The following is a 20,226-nucleotide window of genomic DNA, read 5'->3' as shown; positions in this document are numbered from 1 at the left end:
TGCCAAAACCACAGTATACGATTGCGAGGTGCTCCGTAGCGGAGGGCTCCGGAAATTTCGACCGCTTGGGGTGCTTAATGTGCACTTACATCACACAGTACACGCTGGTCTCTGTAGCATTTCTTCACCATTGAAAAGTGATCGTCACGGCCGGGATCAAACCAGTGACTCTCGGGTCAGCATACGAGTACCACAACCACTATACAGCAGCGGTGGTGATTTCAGAGTTCCAGAGCTGCAGCGCACATACGAAATCGGCGTCACCATTTCTTACATGATCATTTTTCAAATTTGCCTCTTTCTCATGCACCGAGCTTTCAACGTTACAGCAGTACACCTTCTGAGAATACACCCATCAAAGGAAGTCCTTTTTAACCAACGACACCGTGGTATGCAAAAAAAAGTTTATTTAGGTTCGTCGGGGCATGAACTTGCACGCAGTGGGCCACTCCACGTCAGCAGGCTAGCCGTGATATGTGCGGTCGATCAGGTATGTGCCACTGAGCAGCCTATAGAAAAAAAAAATTCGGCAGATCCCGCGTATCTGCAGAATAAACGTTATGCTAAGCATGCGGAGAAAAGGTGACCGTGTTGCATCTTTTTTTAATTGAGCGACACGTCATGAAATGACGCTCATGGAATGACACGTCATGAAACGTCATGAAATGTCATGAAATGAGGATCGTCGGACCGGTCTCGTGAGACTAGTACGTGTATCACCTTATCCACAGAATGTCACTTACGCTTCATATGCAACATGTGTCATCATTCCGAAATTCCATGTAGTGTGCATGGTTGCTTACAGGAAAACGCGATGTTAAAAGCAGTGCCACGCTACCTGTATTTCTTATTGTAATGAAGGATGCAATTGCGTATAATATGAGATTCTCAAATTAAGCCCTTTTTGTACGCTATAGAAGAATGAAAAAAAAATTCGGCAGAGCCCACGTACCTGGGTTCTGCCGAATCGACACTATGCGAAGCATGCGGAGGGAAGTTGACCAATAGTTGCAGTTTTTTTTTTTTATTGAGCAACACGTCACGAAATGACTCTGAGTATATGTACAAATGTTGCACGCACAAACATATGTTGAAGAGTTCCAGATGTTTATATAGCCAGCTGTTTGCACTCGCACAATAATGCCAACTGGAACGCGGGTATTAGCAACATCAGAAGCTGACATGAAGCGCTGATGCTCGCGAGGATGCTGGCCATAGACACTGCTACATAAATCAACTTCAGCGCATGGCAACTAACCACAATTTACGTTAACCTGACGTGACGGCCGTATCAAAGGAGTGCATATGTAATGTTTAGAACATTGAGTAGGTAGTACTGCACGCACTACTGACTGATTAGCGTCTATTTGAACAGTATTTTCGAGACCTGCCGTAGCTCTGTGGTAGAATGCTTCATTGCTACGCAGAATGCTTGGGTTCTATTCCAACTGGGACCCTGAAATATATTATTTGCATTCGTCGGGGAGTCACCGCAGCCTATGTCAGGTTTTTCTTAACACTGACATTTATTCTATGCCTTCGTTGGGTCGACGCTACCAATATCGGGTATTCTTAACGCTCACGCGTAAAATTGCCTTTGTGTGTTCTCGTCGTTCCAGGGTATATATACTAAGTGTCAATCACCTGTGGCACATACCGGCATACTAGCGGCACATACCGGCATACTAGCGGCACATACCGCCCGTGGGTATGTGCCACTGTCTGCCGGGAAGTATTTGACGACGTATGCGACGGGATTGGGACATTATTCATGTTTTGACCAGCGCTTCATATTCGTCTAACCATCTTACCCTCCCGTGCTAATTTTGGTTCATGCCAAGTGAAGAGGGTGACTGACCTTAGTCAAACGTTAGCCCAAACGTTAGTGGCTAAACAGATAGATACGCTTAAAGTCACCGAAGTTCGCTAATAAATCCTTCGCATTGAAAAAAAAAACGATCAGAGACGGGTATGCTTCCGATCTGAGCTTCAGCCACGAGAACGTTTTCTGTGCAGCAAGTACCTTAATAATAGTAAAAGAATTAAGCTTTTAATTGCGTGATTATTATTCCTGCAAAATTATTCCAACATACACAGGAGCTTTGTTTAACTATGCCGGTTCCCATTCAAAGTAATGAATGATTGTCTGATCTGAACGAGTGACAAACCACTATTGAACTCCTTTCATTCTTCCTAGGGTGTCTTTTCTTTTTTGTTACTTTTTTTTCCGGTGGGTGGTTTAGATATTGAATAAAAAAAATCTTACTGAATTAAGTCAGCGATTCTTGGCCAATCCCCCGAGTGGGTACAAGCCATGGCTGTGGAATCATCATAATCATCATCATCATGTGCCGAAGAAATTTGTTCTGCCTATCAAAAAACCATGTCATGTGCCACAAAGATGACGTACCTCCCTCTACTCACGCCTACCATTAAGAAGGAAGAGGGCAACATTTGTGCCAACGTGTGCTGGGAAGCGACTGCGGTAAGCCGAAGACGCCCCGAGTATTGGTACAGCGAGAGAATACTGTAGGGAACGGGAAAGGCAACTGCAGCTGCGCGATGAACCCGAAGCGATGCAAGGCCTACGCGAACGATTATGTGCTCGTAAAATAAACGTATAAATAACCTAGAATCACTTATCTAAAGCCTAGCAACGACCGAGAAGCCTAGGAAAAACTTGTATTCCTTTGCTAAGGCGTAGAAACAACCTCGTAGCATCCTCACTATATAGTATTGAGAATCGTTTAGTTTTGCTGTCTGAAGGCTTGCGCGGCTATGTGCAAGTTTCGCCGTTTTTTTTTTCTCAGTCTGCGCAGTTTCCTAAAGCTACTTATTCGTGGTAACTGAAAAACAGATCAGCTTGCTACAAGATAATTCCTGCAAAGCTCATATTCCCACAAGTTCATATAGACACTCGGAAGCAGACTCCTTATTTTTTTCATTGGACCAACATTTTATTCGATAAATAATATTGTAAAAACGCTATAGCTACTTAAACATTAAGTTCTTCACATCACGGTACTCGGGCGCATCGAAGCCTGTCCTCACCTGCGAGAGCCAAAGAAAAATAGTCATTAGTAAACTCTCTTCGAAGCACTTCGGAAAGCAGCGCCTGTTCATTATTAATCCATGCGTTGTAAATTGTGGCTGTTTTCCTGTTTATGAATCTTGTTTAGGATAACAAGCATCAGAAAACGCTTGTTGAAAGAGTGATGGCCAAGACTTGCTTCTACCTAAAAATCTGCCGATAGCATTTCATTTAAAGCATGTGCAGTTGGTTTTCAGAGAGTAACTGCGAACACGTGGGAGGAATGGTAAAGAGTAACTGTTGCTCTTAGAAGAGCAACTGGTGGGAGTAACTGTTGGTCTGCAGGGAGGAACTGGAGGGAGTAACTGTTCATCCCCCGAAGGAGGAACTGAAAGGAGAGCAACGGTTCCTCTCTCAGCAGTTACTCCTTTTAGGGGAGTAATGGGAGTGACAATGCAATTGCTCCCTGAAAGGAGCAACCCCTATACCCCTGTTGCTCCCTTTTGGCTTAGAGTGTATAACATATTTGCATACTAGCAAAGATAGTCGCCAGTTGTTTCCATCGCAAAGTGATAAAAAAGCAGACTTTTTCTATGGCCTTACTATGGTGCTTATGCTCTAACATCTGACTACTTTTGTGAAGAGCAATTTCTACAAATCATAATCGCGGCAAAGTGCGTTAAGTGAGCTTTCTATGGAACAGCGTGCATCTGACTGCATTGCCTCCATTGTCGACCAATACACTATCAAACGAATCATTCACTGGGATAAGAACTTCTTCCAGAAAAGCGCCATAAGCACAGTGAATATATCATATTCGTTTTTCGTTAGCGTAAACGCTATGACCACCACAATTCTCATCAACCGCAATCGCCATCTCCGGAGTCGAAATTCTGTCACTCACAACCCCTATGCACCCTTTAAAAAAAATCCGAAATTCTGCGCGTTGTGGAAATAGGTACGACCGGCTAAACTAAGCGCTAATCAAAGTCAGCTTCCTCGTAATAAAATCATGTTTCCGATGTTCTGACACTGAATAAACAGCCACAATATGGCCCTACTAGCATGGTCGCAGTCGCCCACCTCACAATCATTTCAGCAATGCGTGGTCTAAATTAAGCGTTAGCGGAGGCCTACGCTAACGTCATTAAAATTCGAGCTTTATAAGCTGGGGACGATTTAGCATATGTATGAACACATTTTAGTATGAAAAAGGCGAGATTTAGTCCCGGTCGGTGAGAGTTACAAAATAAAATGCAAGACTGACCGCGCGCGCAATGAGGAGGCCGGAAGTTGGGTGAACAGCCAAGATCGAGAAATTCGTTTCAGTCAATCTTTCTTGCGAATTTGCAGATTGCAGTCTATATTGTCCGTCGCAGTGTGTAGCGGTTACTCGGCTGCAGACCCGAACGTCGCGAGTTGGATCCTGGCCGCGGTGGTCGCATTTCGATGCGGCGAAAATGGCAGAGGTCCGTGTACAGTGCGTTGCCAGTGCACGCTATAATGAACGCCGGATGGCCGAAATTTCAGGACCCTTTCACTGCCGCGTCCCCCATTATCGTAGTGTGATTTTGGGAAGTTAGATCGTATACAGTTATTAGGCGCATATTTGAACTTTAGACGTACCGCACAAATAAAAATATTGGGCAGGAACAGAAAAAAAAAACGAAGAAAGAGCTCAGAAATAAGCCAACTAGCTGCTCTCTTCCCACTGTTCCTGCTCTTTATGCTCGCGCAGCACGCCCGCGGGGATAGTGTGGCCGCAGTAAGCACAGCACCGGGCTCATTGGAGAAACGTAGAACACGAGTTTGCCCAGCAGTGGGCGTTGTAAGGCCGGCGATGACGATGTCAGTACGACTCATCGGCCGACGTACGACTTCTGGCGACTAGCGCGGATGTTTTCGGCAGTTCCCGTGCTTCTCCATACGTGGAAAGACCAAACATGTCCAAGGAAACCGAAGAGGCGAAGTGAGAGAAAACAGTGTGCAACGTGGCCTGCGGGGCTGGATGAAGGTCGGCACATGCAAAGCGAAGGCCGCGGTGTTAGAGCGTAAACGCGAGCTGCGGGCCACTTCCCACTGCGCGGATACAACACACAACGGCCTCGAGGGGCTTCATTTGCATCAGCGCAAAGTGTACGTACCTCCAAGAGAAGCACGGCGCAGCTGCACGCCGAGTTGATTAATTGTTGGCGGCCAACTAACGTTCTTCGAGTGGTGCGCGTGGTATACTGCCTGACGAGAATTCACTACGCCAATAGACTGTGTCACGACTGCCTTCTGAGAAAGTGATTATAAAAAATGAGTGCGAGAGAACGAAACGCGATACGCTTCCTCCAGAGCCACTCTGCACTCCTTGAAACTGTACGTCATAATGTGTAGTTTTAAACAAGGAGTCGTTCCCTGGGAACATAGATAGTTGATGTAGATTCATAGTTTGTTCTGGAGGTGCAACCACACGAGAAATGGGTGTTAGTATGGATTGGCAGTCTGCACACAATGCGGTAAAATGAAAACTTGATCACGCTTGAGCTTCGCCTTCAAAGGCATAAGGACGCGATAGCGTAAACGTATTCCGTACGCGGAACGTTATTCAACGTCGCCGCCAGTGTAAGCGTTAGCGTCTGCTGCTTCGCATTCACACGTGGTTTCATTTAGCGGGAGATAGCGCAATTTTTAGATAGCGCAAGCGGGAGTTGACTCGGTAAACGAAAGCTTTATTTAGCGCAAGGGCTAACTGAACGCAAGCCTGCGATCACAGCAAGTCTTCTTCCTTTTCTATACTCGAGCTCCATGCCCACTGCCCTCGTTACATATCAGTAATTCTCTTACGTCTGAAACTTTCACCAACGGAGCATTTTCCCCTCGCAACCAGCGACACCAACACCAGCATTTCTGCGAAACAAGCTCTTTAAACGCTATCGCGTTAAAAAGGCTGGTTGCTCTACGAGCTACGCTTTAGCGTTAATAGTCAGCTTTCCCAAACAAATTCTTTTTTTGTTTTCGACAACAAGGCATCACTCTTTAATTTTCAAGCCGCGTGCCTTTGATGCACAACGATTCTGATTCTATAGAACACGCACCCAAACATGACAACTTTACTTTTTTTCAGCGTTTTGCGCACACCACCGCCATCCTAACATCGCTGATCTGTCGCAATTGTGCAGCGCCAGTTTCAGAGCATACAAATAAACAACCACACCGAATAACTGTAAAAATGCAAGGTTGTTCAAAGTTCGTTAAGATGCTGAAATACGGGTCATACACACCCTCTCAAGAGAGGCCACCGCTGCGGCAGTATAAAATTTCAATGAATAAATTGCTTACTGCACATTGGGGTTAAGGGCCGGAGTAAGGAATTGGTGGCAAGTATGCATATACCTATATTTTTACGTTATGGCGGCTTTCATGTACATCTGTGCCCACAACATCACCCCACTTGGCCCATATATAGCGTGTTTATTGTGGGCCTCTCTAAAGCAATATTTTTCGTTGTGGACACCATTGATCATCGATAACGCAACACTCGCAGTGAAGCCATTTGGCGGCCACATTCCACCCTTGTGCCCAAAAAACATCTCATCGTAATTCTTGAAATATAAGTTGTCTTGACAAGAATCTCGTGCTTCACGACATTCTGTGCAACACAGTGAAGGCATATGTAATGTTCCTCTGCCATTCTTTTTGTAAGCTTTATTTGCAACGATCCAATGATAAAATGCCGAATTCTCGAACGCTTTCGCCATTTGACGACGCCGAGAAGCCATCGTCACCATCATACGCTTTTAATGTTGACCTACCGACGCGTGGGGCATTACGGCACAGTTCAGGAATTAAATACCCGAAATCTTCCCGTTTGGCCCCGTTCTGCCACCTATGTGCTTTTACGAAAATGATACAGATGCGAAGCGTATCCACACGAGATTTCAGACGAAAAACAGCGTGAAACGAGCCAACTCGTAAAACACGTACTAGAAATTTTCACGAAGTTCGTAGTTGTCAATAACCTATTCGTTATCTGACAAGTGACTTGAGAATTTATTAGAAGGCAGATAGGTTGGCCTGAGCTAGTTCGCTCTAGCCTGCTACTCTACACAGGTGATAAATGGGGTAGGAAAGAGGGATGAAGGGTGATGATGGGGACAAGAAGAGGTGGTGCGTATGTATAGTAGCTACTTAGCATAGTACCCTACAGTCTCGTATCTAGTCCAGTGCTTTTGATAAAGTCTACAATAGCCTTTGTAGCAGTTTTTGACACTTCGTTCATTGCTGCCAATATGTGGCTTTCACTCAATGGCGTTCGTCCGATGCTTGGTACATGTGTGTATAGGCTCTGTGCCCTTTCACTGTAATATTTATCGAAAGCTTCGTGATTGTTCTCATGCTGTAATCTGAATTTTTTTTCCCCTCATGGCTACCATTGTCCTTTATTGCCATCATATCGAGCAACTGCGTTACGGGCGTGCTCGAATCTTCACATACACATGACACACACGCACATACATTATTATCTGGCTATCTGCTCGCCCGGTCGAAATGAGAAGATCAGTGTATATAGGCTACATTTTTCATCACTTGTGGAAGGCAGTCATCGTTGGCGAGGGTGTTGAGGGTCAGGTGGAACGGTAAAGAACGATAGCGTATGGGCCGTTCTTAGTTGTGTTCTAGTCCTGGAGTGCGTCGTAGACATTCTACACCGACAGCTTAGGAGAATACATCGAGCCAGAGTCGCCCGGGTATTGAAACGCGCTTGGTGGGTGGCGTCTGTGCACCGAGATACTACCTCAATCCGATGAGAGAACTTCTGAAAAAGGAACGTAATATCATCCGGTTGACTACCTTGAGGGTCGAAACCCTGAAAACACAAATTTAAGTCAATTTAAGCTTGTGACAAGGCAAGGCCACGTCTTTGATATGGCAACTTTCTCGGAAAGTTTTCGGCTTTCCGTACGACCACTATCTCGTTTGGACAGGAAAATAGCCTGCAGCGTGTATTTCATGCTATGTTCAGGAACCTGTCACATTATAATTATAATAATGGCACAAAGACGGTCGCTGTACTGTTAGCCGTCTATTTTTGAGCCGTCCACTCCGAGTATAATGGAAGCTGGAACCCACCCTTTACCACATGCTTGTCGCTATCGTTCGCTGTAAAGTGAACAATCCCGCAGGATCTACCGGCCGCACTGACAGGTGGATAACAGGGATCTAGATTACGTAAACGCTCGCTCAAGAAGTGGGTGCAAGAGTGAGACCAGGCAATCGACATAGGGAAATGATGGTGCCGTTTGGCGTGTGGTAAACTGACTCTGCGAGAGGACTGGCCTTTTTCGATACTACAGCGTGTACTCACTCTTGAGCGGGAAGTGCTCGGCGCACGTCTCAAGCGTCCGGTAGCGGTTGCGACCCTTGAGACAGACACCTCGATGCAAGAGGCACTGGTTGGTGCTGTTGTCGAAGTAGAACCGGTAGCGGAGGTCCGCCGACAGGCACTGGCCTTCCCGCGGCGACGCCAAGCAGTGCTCGCTGTTGCCTGCATGCAGGGCACGTCGACTCTAACTGTATGAGGAATTCACACAAGCATGGCACACCTTAGATGAACACTGAAGATTGAAATGACTCGTATCGCATGAGTAAGTTAACTTTCACCATCACCTAAGACACTATTCTTTGTCTTAAGGAAAGCGTTCAGTGATGGAGAAAACGTGCAAAAAAAAGGAAATACGTGCACCAACGTCACTTTGAGCTCCGCGAATCAGCTGACCCGGATCTCATATTATGAAGGTGTCTATTGAGACATTTAGTTAAGAATGAAAATGAAATACAACGTATCCTTAGGATACCCAAGACTTCACAACCTTCCCATGCGTGAAAGCGTCATTGGAGTCGTTCAAACAAACAAAACATTGTTTTGGTGTTTTACGTAGATTAGGCTGCAGGTAAAGAACTATTAATAAAGGTCCCCATGCATGACTTCAAAACAGTGGCACAAACTATGGCAGTGATCAACTGCGCTCTTTACTCAACCAGATTTGCTTGCTTTAGATGAAATTGGAGCGGTTTTGCCCTTTCGCGCTACTGAGGAGCATGACACAAATTACAAGGAATCAAGCAACGACAACCAGTCAACCGAGATTGCGGTGCAGTGAAAGAGTGGAATTAGTGAAGTCACTTTACAGTTCTTGCAGCAGAACTGTTGGCACTCCTCGAGGTTGAGGAACTTGTTGTCCCCCTGGAGGCACAGGATGGACTTTGTGAGGCGGCACTGGCCGTTGCTGAACACCACGTTGTACACCCTGTCGGTGGGCCCCAAGCAGAAACCGAAGTGAACCTCTTTGCAGCGGTGCTTCTGGAAGGCTAACAATGTGTAGTCATGAGCAATATGAAGGGTAACGCCAAAATCACGCTTACGCAACGATCATACGTATAACGCGTGTATACAATTGCATAGTTACTGTATAGTTGCAGCATAGTTACTGCATAGTTGCAGGTGCATAGTTACTGCAACTAGTGAGGAGACAAGGACAAAGGAAAGACCAAGTCAACTCCTGTTATCCTGGTTCTCCCTAGTTACTTAAGCCAGTATGAAATATTTAGGAACATGAGCCTGGTTCAGCTCCAACTAAGTCCAATCCACTTGTTGGAATATAGTAGAGACACACGATGCTCCCGAATTTTTCATCCCTTCAAGCTTTCATCTTCTCTTGAACTCCTGTTGTGCGGTTACACCAGTAAGGCCGAACATTAACTTTGGTCAAGTTCCGTCACATCTAATTTGCGAGAGGGGCACTTCCGTTCGAACGCTTTTTCTGAACAATTTTCTGCGTATTCTACAAATGAAGTAAGCCAATGCGGCCTCTTGAAAGTAATTTCAGCATTCCCTTTCACGTCGTACTTGTCTGAACTGTTCGAGCTATTTTTAAGAGAACAGTGTCGTTCTTTAAAGCACATCGTGAACGTATAGGCATGAATCAGTAGCTGTCTTAGCTCCCTTACAAATTTTTGTACATGAGGACAGTTACAAAAGGAAAGAAACCAATACATCGTACTATGAAAGATCCATCCACATGAGGCATCGCTAATATGTAAGTGGATATGTAGCGGCACTGAATGTGTGACAAACTGGTGAAACTGGAGGAAAAAAATAAAAACCAGTTACTCATTTCGGGAGATGCTGGCATACCAAATATATATCTTTATTTGTAGATACACGTTAACTATTTTTTTCATAGAGTCGTGCCTAAAGAACAGAATTAAAGTTCTTCGGGAATTAAGCTGTTTTTTTTAATAAATAGATTTATGTAGATGGCAAGTCAGCGTTTCGTCAGCGGCAAGTCAGTGTTTGTTTTTTGTTTGTTTGGAACCCCAGCTGTAAAATACAACATGTTTACACTTTGCAAAAATGACAGATAAAATAACAGGAGACAACAGTGAAACATTACGGGCAAGGGTGTATCATTTGTTATAGTAAGAGAAGGCCACTCAAAACGAGGTATTCTCTACAACCCGCCTTTATTTTTCACAAAAAAATCAAGTTATACGGCATATCAATACCACCAGAAATTTCGCTTCTCAAACCCACGATATGACTATGAGGAACGCCGAAGGGAGGGCTCCGAAAGTTTAGACTACGCACGCGAGCGATGTATGCACACACTGGCAGTTGCAGTCTCCACTCATGAAAAAAAGACTATGCGGTTGCAATAGCATGAGTTGCCACATGACCGAGAAATTGCGTAATACCATGTGCGATTTGACATTCCAAAACCATGATATGATTATGAGACACGCTGTAGCACAAGGCTACAGAAATTTCGACCATCTGGTGTTCATTAACGTGCATTCACATAACGCGGTACGCGGATCAAAACGTTGCGAAACAGTTACTGTGAAATACGTAGTTACGAAGCTCACAATGTCCACTTATTTTGGCGTCTCCTTCCTAACTTCGTTTTTTGCAGTTATTGTAACGCAGTATTTTGGTCATGAAAAACCGACAAGCCCCATATCTTGCTTTGCTCACCGTACGCAGACCTCTAGCATTCTACCTTCATTGAAATGCGACCGCTGTAGTCGGAATCGAACCCACGACCCAAAGTTCATGGGTTCGTAACCACTATACATGTTGTAATGGAGAATAGTTTCTTTGTCGTTTAGTTTCATGTCCCTCAAAAAAAAGTATTCTACCCTTCAATGATACGAAAGAAACAAATAATAAATAACAACAAATATATCCTCAGATAAAAAAGAATCAAACAACAATGCTTACTTCTTATGCGTTGAACAGCTCGAATGCTCAAACACCCTCCGACGTGCAGTTTAATGTGCAAATGGTTTTGCGAGGATTCAGATTTGATATAAACCTCCAGTGACTCGGGGAATCGGTTGCCAGCTTTAATATTTTTTATAAGCCCACATCTTCAGGCCGACCGCGAGCTAAACCTCCAGGAAAATTTCAAGATCGCCCAAGGAGACCCAACAAATCCTCAAGAGGGGAGGTACTGTAAGCGAATGCAAGAGGGGGCAAAAAAAGGTTTGACAAGAAACAGGTGTTTCTACAACCCAGGTTTTCAAGCAATGCACCCGGTTTGATGTATAAAAGCATTAAACGAAGTTAATTATTTAGTGAGGGGCAGAAGGTAGACCTCCCTCGCCCACTTTTTTTTTTTTTATCACTATATACGCACCCACCCGTCCACTCTCGTGCGTGCCCTTTCCCAGACATAAATGTTGAACCCACCTCAACCCCGTGAAATATAAGAAAAATAAAATATCTGCCTACAACCCTGAAACAAGGCAGCTGGCGCGTAGCACATCGCACCTGATACTTCATACGCAATTATTCTGGTTCCTATATACGTGTAATTGAAATGGCCCTAACACGGTAGTCACTATTTAGTGGCGCCGTCTCTATGAGAATGGCTGAAACGTAGACAGGCGACTCTGAATGAGAGAAGCAAGAGATGGCGCTAACTGCTGCTGGTTATTATTTGCGCGCGAAGTTTAATCTTTATACCTACGTCCATCGTCTAGCCTTTTTCGTTATTAACAACCAAATGAATCTAAGGAAAGCATGGGGTTAATATCTGTTTTTTTAACTATAGTGTACTACCTATGACAAGATTGAAAGGAATTATTGCGGACCAAAAATTACCCTTTGTTTCCCCTTTCATTATTATTTGTTAATGCCTCAACTACACCATTTTGTTCATTTCTTTTTTTATGCTATTGGTTCATTTCTCAAATATTCCGGAAGATAGGCCTACGTGGCGTAGCTCTTCTGCTTCGAAAACAGCTCTCAAACCCTGCGGTGAGCCGAATTTTCATGGTCGTTTTCCAATGACAGTCTGAAAAAACTTGGAGGACGCTCGAGCTTCGCCTATCGCGATATCATTATCAGGCCCCGTGTCGATCGCCTTCTCAGCTGCTAGCCTCGCTTCGGCTCTCGGTGCATGCATCAACCACGCCTCAAGGAAGCGAACGTCTCTGCGCGTAACATAGGCCGATTAAAGCTATCCTAGAATGCCTACAGCAAGTTCAGTAACGCAGGATCCACAATGACATAATTATTTCTTTTGCGAATCTACTAAACGTCCACCACACGTCCATAAGGCAACACGCGAACCTACGCACCTGTTTACTTTGTCGGTGGTGATGATGATGATGATGATTTTGATGAACGATATGATGATGGACGATGGACGATGATATGATGATGGACGATGGACGATGATTGATGATGGACGATGGGCGATGATGATGGACGATGAAGATGGACGATACTGATGATGGAAGATGATGATGAATATGATTATGGGTATCTTTCAGTATCATAAGGAGAATCAACAAATAAGGAGAATCAACGAAGGAGAATCAACGCCATAAGGAGAATCAACGAAGTGAACCGCTGCGTAGGTTCACGTGTTGCCTTATACGGACCTGAATGTTTTATAATTCTCGAGTGTTTTGTGATAATCGGCTTCTCAGAACAGTCACTTTTTGCACAATACACGTGTTTTGACGACAGGTGCGATTCTACTCTTCTGCCAGCAGTATTACATTTGTTAAGAAGGCTCCTACCACAAGAAGGCACTCATTTTTTTTCTCAAAGCAGTTTCAAGCAATCATGTGGCTCTGAGGTAGAACGCCTGCTTGCCACGCAGAAGACCTGGGTTATAATTTCACTCGAACTAACTATTTCTACTTATTTTATTTGCAGCATTCTAGATTATTCTATTACAGACTACGCCGATTTTTCGCTTACAACGAACGACTCCATTGCAACACCAACACCGGAGTTTCTGCGAAACAAACTCTTTGACGTTATCACGTTGAAACTCTGCAGAAGCAATTCAATGAGCCCGCAAAGCGCTAGCAAGCAGTCAGCAATATTTTGAAACAAATAAAAAACATCACGAAAATCGTCCATCTGAATTCTGCGTCAGAAACCAACAAGAGAAAGCAGCTTAAGTCAAGACATAAACAATCAAACAGGATGAACATGCACGGTCAAAATATATATACATCGATTCCTTGTTCACGAAAAACTGCGGGATGATGAGAGGGGAGGGCTAACAGTGGTGATCAGTTGATGTATTCACAGACATGTACAGAAGATTAAAATAAAAATGTTCGTCACATCATAATTGAACACCCTCTTGGAACATCCTCGAGGATGTGTCTTATCCATGTATAAATAGCGCGAAAGAAGAGACATTGTCCACTATGCAAACAACAAGGCACTGTCACGAATATCTGTGCCAATTTCCAGCTATGAAACAAACTCTCACACGTGCGGTTTTATACTTCGAATTGTGATCGAGTGGAATACCCATCCTATCAGGGCACTAGAATCAAATGACTTTATGACTGTTTTGACAAGCCCTTTCTGTAAAATTAAGCCCCGTCAAAGTGGGATCCTAGCTTCGTTTTATGGAATATTATTTACGCTTGTTTGTGTTTTTTTTTTTCTTGCAGTAATGTCCACCCTGCTTGGACCAATGTGTTGGCCTGGTGGATTAATAGATGAAGAGGAGAGACTGCATAACACAAGCTCTGACTTTCAACTGAACGTTTTATTCAAACGGAAAGAACAACATACAGAAAAAGTAAGAGGCCTACTGGCATCGCCACGTGTTGTCCAAGAACAACACTTCACAATCCAGCAGCGCTAACGACGGGGTGCTTATACACTTGTCAATATTTTTTGCAGACGGAAAACGCTTCAGTTATCTCCCTTGCGCAGGGGTCATTATGCGTGAGCACGACGCCCCCGTGACGGAATCTCGCGGTGCAGCCGTATGTGGAAACGATGGGCAAATAATGGGCATTTTCCTAGTCCGAACAGCACCCCATGTGGAGATCACAGAAATCAAAACTGGTGGCCCTTGGACTCCGAAATTGCACTGCGCACGCCGACAGGCACTCTCTGAGGCCTGCGTTCGCGCCTCGCTTTGGGGAGAACATTTGCATGTTTGCGGCACCAGATGTCGCTTAGTCCTCACGTGTCATCACATTTCGGTCAACAAAAGTCATGGCGCGTGCCGTGCGCGTGCCTCCTCGAGGCCGGCGCGCATGCACAGACTACCTACCCGGAAAAATCCCAGTGCGAACATGTCGAGCTTTCTCAAATAATATAAAGGTTATCTCTAACTTCCCTCACAACTGTGGATAAAGATCAACGGGCTAAAAGCAACAAAGTTGCATCTTGAATTCCTGAGGACCAACACAACACATACATTCCACAAATACATGAGAGAAACAAAAGCGCTGTCAAGAATTTAAGCTCTGAGGTGGTTGCGCAGGCAAATGTTGGCCTATGCCAAAATTTACAACAGGACAACGAAGAACTCAACAGGTTTGCCATAAACAAAGTGGTTTTAGTTTTTTGCACTGCGAGATTTATCAACTTACAAACACGCACCTACTCACTTTTTATCATTTTAGAGCACAAGTTTTTAAGGGCGTAGCTACTTAGGGTGTGGCTCGTTCCCTCCGTAGTAGTAATATGTATGTAGCCACCTCTAGTTTATGAATTGCCCAATAGATGGCGTTGTCTGTATATGTCCCTGGGCATATCACTAGATGACATTCCAGTGGTTGTACTGGGATGGTGCTAGTTTTAGGATCAGACAGGCAGATGAAACGGACGGAGGGATGGACGGATGCTTCGCCCCACTCGACAGTATTCACTCCGTGGATATGTTGAAATTTTTTTAGCTGATTCTTGGAAGGTAGAGGATGTCAACGTTAAACTCATTTCCAATATTTTTTTAAAGGCTGAGGGGTGGCGAAAGCCGGGCTATTTAAAATTTATTCATTCTTGGATAGCGCACAAAGCGACGAAATGCGAAGGAAGAAGACAGTACAAACACCGGTCGAACAACTGAAAGATTTATTTGAGAACACCAAATACATCATGGGAAGGTAAACCACACGCGTGCTTACAAGTGATCGGTGAACATGACGCAGTATTTCTAGGTGAGAAGCGCCAACGAGTGACTTATAAAAATTGCTTTGCTTCGCTAATCACGATACTGGGGATCAGGCTTGGGGTGATGATGTGAAGTTTGAAATGTATTCGTAATTCTGTAACAATAATCGATAACCCTCTATCTGATAAATTTTCATGCTCACGTAGCTCGATAGCAAAGCCTAATATGTACCCGGAGACTGCGTAGACTGGTGCGCAGTCTATGCGGTGTAGATACTACCACATATGCAAAGTATTCTATATATCACTCCCGTAGAACATGGTTGTATTTCTTAAAGGGACACTAACGAGCAAAAAAAAACTATTTTTTTCGTACCAGTAAACTGTTCCTGCGCGGTACAATTATCATCAACATTATGAAACAATTCGCTTACGGCGAGAAGATGCTTGGTACGCGAGAATATGCGGAAAAAGAATGTGGGCGGCGACGCTACCTTGAAGTTTCCGCATTATGCGCGTTGACGCCAGATATAATGATGCCGCCTCAAAGGGCCTGCGTTGTTTCTAATCACTAAAACCGAAGTCAAGCGTCCTATGAGGGGCCTTAGCCTGAACATACTAAGTTTGAAAAAATTTCAACTTAATGTCAATGGCGCCGAAACATGATAAATCCATCTTCTAATTAGTGACGCCACGTGCAGAGATTTCGGCATAAATTTTAAAGATGCTACTTGATTTCCTTCCTCCTTTACTTCAAAACTTATGATAGTAATATCAGTTACAGCGTTCTCTGAGTACATTTTTTTTATTCTAAACATATCCACTGTTTCACTGCTGCGATAGCTTCCAGCTCAATTCATGCCTGAAAATGTTCTTCTAGGCGTTTTTCAATGTGCGAACACGCAAGCAATGAATTCCCTCCGGTGGCCGTGCGTTCCTCGTCCTACAATAAGGACTTTTCTATTCTAATAGCGCATGCTAACTTAGGGGGCTTTGCGATCACCCGCTATTCACGTCGCTTGGCGGGAGCCCGCAAGCGGTTAGCGTATGCGACCCACACTCAATGGCATGAAACGCTAACGCAAAACTTTGCGTACGTTATTCGAAAACTAGGGAGATTTAGAATACCGTTTGCAAGCGCTGCGGGCGTTGCGGGCGCCACGTGAGTTTTAGAATAGCGTTTGCCCTGCTGTGATCCGCAGCGCACGATCGCAGCGACAGCGCAGCCTCGAAACCAGCGCTTGCGGGCCACGTGCGGGCAGCCATAACCGCATGCAATTTCAGATTTTTCGCGTGCGGTCCGCGAACGCGAACGCCGACTCGCGTTACGACGCATGCGCCGTGGCAGCGACCGCATCGCAAGGGCACGCGGTGCGCTATTCTAAAACTCCCTACTTCCTATATTACCCCACAGAAGCCTGCATTCGTGACTTAAGCGATTCGCCGACAACGAAGCCAATCTCGCAGTGACGACCACTTCTCTCGGTGCGCGCTTACCGGGCGAGATGCAAGCGCGCCTGCAGTCGTCCCTGGTCTCGAATCGGTTGTCGCCGACGAGGCAGTAGCGCAAGTCGCCCAGGAAGCGCGAGCACAGGTTGAGCTCGTAGTCGAAGTACGCCAGGAACTTCTGCTCGTTGATGTCGGTGCAGGGACCCGTCTTCAGCTCGCGCTTGCCACTGTTCAGGCCGGCACCGACTGCACCACACAATTCCCCGTGTACTAGAACCTCCCTTCACTCAACGCTTCGCCTTCACTTGAGAAAGCCGATGGGAGCGCCATCTTTAGGCACGGCAAGTCACTGCATAACAGTGATAGTCTGCTGCAATTCTTGAGAAGCGCAACGTCATTTTCAGCCGAGCGGTGGCGCAGTGCTCAACTTTGTCAAGTGAAGGGTGGAAGTCAAGTGGAGGAGCGTTTGTGAATACGGGGGATAGAGTCACGTGGTTGCGACTTAAAGGCGCCCTTAACCGTTCAAAGACGAGAAAATGGTTTCTTTCTCGGCTTCGCTATATCGTTCTCTGTTACATACCTAGCCGCTCAGCCACGGCAAGCATACGCAGACAACCGCAGAATAGGGCAACGAGATGAACGTTTATTGTCCCGCGCTAGCTTCTTTTGTAGCTTCACCTATAAAGCAGGGAGAGGGGGAAACGGGGGCGGGAACGGCTATCGCTTTAGCCAACGACAGAAATACGAAGAGGGGAAAGGGGGGGACGTAGAAGTGGGAGAGTTTAGTTCGCAACATTCTCACAAACGGTATCTCCTCCTCGCCACTTATTTCTTGAAAGCACGTGTACGATGTCCGCGCTAAGCGTTGGGTCTATCAAGATTTCGTGCTTTTCGGCTACACGTTGTTACCTGAGCTTGCGCAGTAAGAAACACAAAAACTGTACCGAAGCAAGTTGACCGCTCACGATAGTGATGCGAGATAAGTAATAACGGATACGTGGTTGCATGGCGAAACAGTGTAGGAGACAATTCGCATCTGATATTTCGCGTACGTGGACCAATCGAGAGTGTGTACGGTATAACGACGTCGCGGGAATCACTGTTCTTGCGTCACGAAGTGCGAGAAAAAGACGACAAACGCCAGGAGAGAATAACGCGCTCTTTTAAAGACCATAGTCTTTCTTGGGGACCTTCGACGCGAAAACTTTGGTCTGTCTGTTGGTCTGTACATTTGTCTGTTTGTCCACCGTTACTGCGAACCGGCTACTTCAAAGAGCACCAGCTGATAACTTGAACAGCCGACCTCATCCGCTGCGCCCACCAATGTTGCTCAAAGATCAGCGTTCATACGTGTGCGATTGTCAATTAAAAAGCAATTATTGCGCATATTTGAGGCACCATAACAACACGTATGTATTCTACACGTTCGCCTTTTACTAGAAAAGGCATACATAAGTAATGCTAAGGACCGTAGCGCTTATCACGCTGCGCTGACCATGCAACGCTTGCACGGAAAGGCGAGTGTTTCCAACGCTTTGCTAAGAAGACACGGTGGTGGCCCCAACCCGTCGCTTTGCGTTCTACACCTTATCACCGCTGATACGGGCGCGCACGCCCGTCTCAGGGCCAAGCGCTTTGTTTTCCAAAAAAAAAAATTGCCAGATGTCGCTCATGTCTCATGTGTGACGTGACTAGGTGCGTTTGTTCGCCTCTGCTGCACGCTCGAGACACTCAAACTCAGCGCCTCCGGAATACCATTCACCCATTTTCTTGCGCATAACATCAAATAAATGTTTTGTTCACTCTCTCCAGACGCAAGACTATCGTCTTTCGACGACATTTGCAGATTACATGCAGATACGGGGCCAATTTTTTCTATTTTTTTCCCGGGAATGGTAAGAGAGGCCTTTTAAGAACCAATCATTCAAACCGCTAAATACTGGATTATGTTGACCGAACTTGTGCTATGCACAATGAAGGTTCAAACTATAAGGAAGAAGTGCTCGCACTAAAATCACAAGCATGTTCACCGGCTTTCTGTTACATTCGGCGAAGTGCGTCGACTTTTATGCATGCGTCATCGTATATTCCAACGTGTTACGCATGCGTCATCATGTTATGCATGCGTCATCGTATATACCAACGTATATTATAATTATTCGCGTCGTACGTTCAATTTTACCAGGGCATTCGAAAACGCTACTGAAGGCATTTCATCAGCGAAGACACGACACGGACGATGCGTGAAGCACGCTCGCCAGAGTTCTAGATGAGCCTGTGAAACCCGTTCTCAATGGAATGAAAAACAAGAGCCCGTGTCTGTATATAATCTCAGCACCGTTGGCAAGGGGAGCGCTTACCTGCAGAGTATACTCCGTAAAGCTCGTATTGCGGCGTCTCGTTAAGTGCTGCAGTCGAGAGAGAAACGGAAGAGACATCCTTATTTCACATTTGTGAAGTATAGAATCATTGCAGCTTTGCCATAATAGGTACTGCGTAAAGGAGATTAGTGGAGGATTGTTACAAAGAATTCAAGCAAAAAGTAATCCAGCTTCCGATGGCTATACTGTACGGAGGCGGGTGAGGTATTTCCGATATGGAAATGTGAACGGACGCTATGAATCTTATCAGCCCAGTCACTACTTAGCAGTGCTGGAGCACTGCTTTGCGGGGCGGAACTGTTTGGTTCGGAAGATGCAGAACTCACAAAGCACCTCAGAAGTGGGATATGTTTCTTAATTAATCTACCGGAAATGGGCTCGTGAGCGAGTGGGAGTCTAAGCACAACAGAAAACAAATTTTATTACATCTATGATTGTAAAAACAAAAAAAAATCATAGGTGTGAATTACGGCCGAAGTACTGCAACATGAATCTTCAATAGATCAGTTCGAATCAACGATAACGCGTCGAGTACTTACGTTGTATCATCATTGCGTCTGCAAAAAGAGAAGTGCAAGTTTGACGATAGGTGCATGAAAAGGCTACTTTTGAGTTCATTCGCAATGTTACAATTTTCTACCTAGTATAGCATACACTTAGGGAAATCCGCGACTATAATAAAAGCAGATCTCATCGAGGCACAGCTTACTCTTTCTTACAAGAAAAGGTCATTAAGTGAATAAAATGTCATCGAAATGAAACTAACAATGTATTTCTTTATTACTGTGTATCGGAATGTTTCATTGTTATATATTTTAATTATTATTGCGCATTGTAAGTAAAATGTTACAACCCCCGATTTTTTCCACAAAACACGTATTATAACAGCTAATAAACTAAACGATTATCGGTTGAGTTGCAGCTTTAAATAT

At 45.0% G+C, this 20,226-nt stretch overlaps 1 protein-coding gene across 1 annotated transcript; it reads right to left on the bottom strand.

Annotated features, from left to right (window-relative positions):
• Positions 1–2,932: 2,932 nt before the first annotated feature.
• Positions 2,933–19,103, bottom strand: LOC119169374 (papilin). The gene is made up of 5 exons (XM_075885794.1): positions 19,096–19,103; positions 16,962–17,194; positions 9,209–9,388; positions 8,385–8,564; positions 2,933–3,051 (listed from the first exon to the last, which is right to left on the bottom strand). Exons 1-5 carry the CDS (start codon positions 19,101–19,103, stop codon positions 3,017–3,019), a joined length of 636 nt encoding a protein of 211 aa, XP_075741909.1. The 3' UTR covers positions 2,933–3,016.
• Between the last annotated feature and the right edge of the window lie 1,123 nt (positions 19,104–20,226).

The sequence above is a fragment of the Rhipicephalus microplus genome, chromosome 2 (genome assembly GCF_043290135.1).
Source record: "Rhipicephalus microplus isolate Deutch F79 chromosome 2, USDA_Rmic, whole genome shotgun sequence".
NCBI classification, from domain to species: Eukaryota; Metazoa; Arthropoda; class Arachnida; order Ixodida; family Ixodidae; genus Rhipicephalus; species Rhipicephalus microplus.
This window is presented reverse-complemented; position numbering and strand designations above follow the sequence as displayed.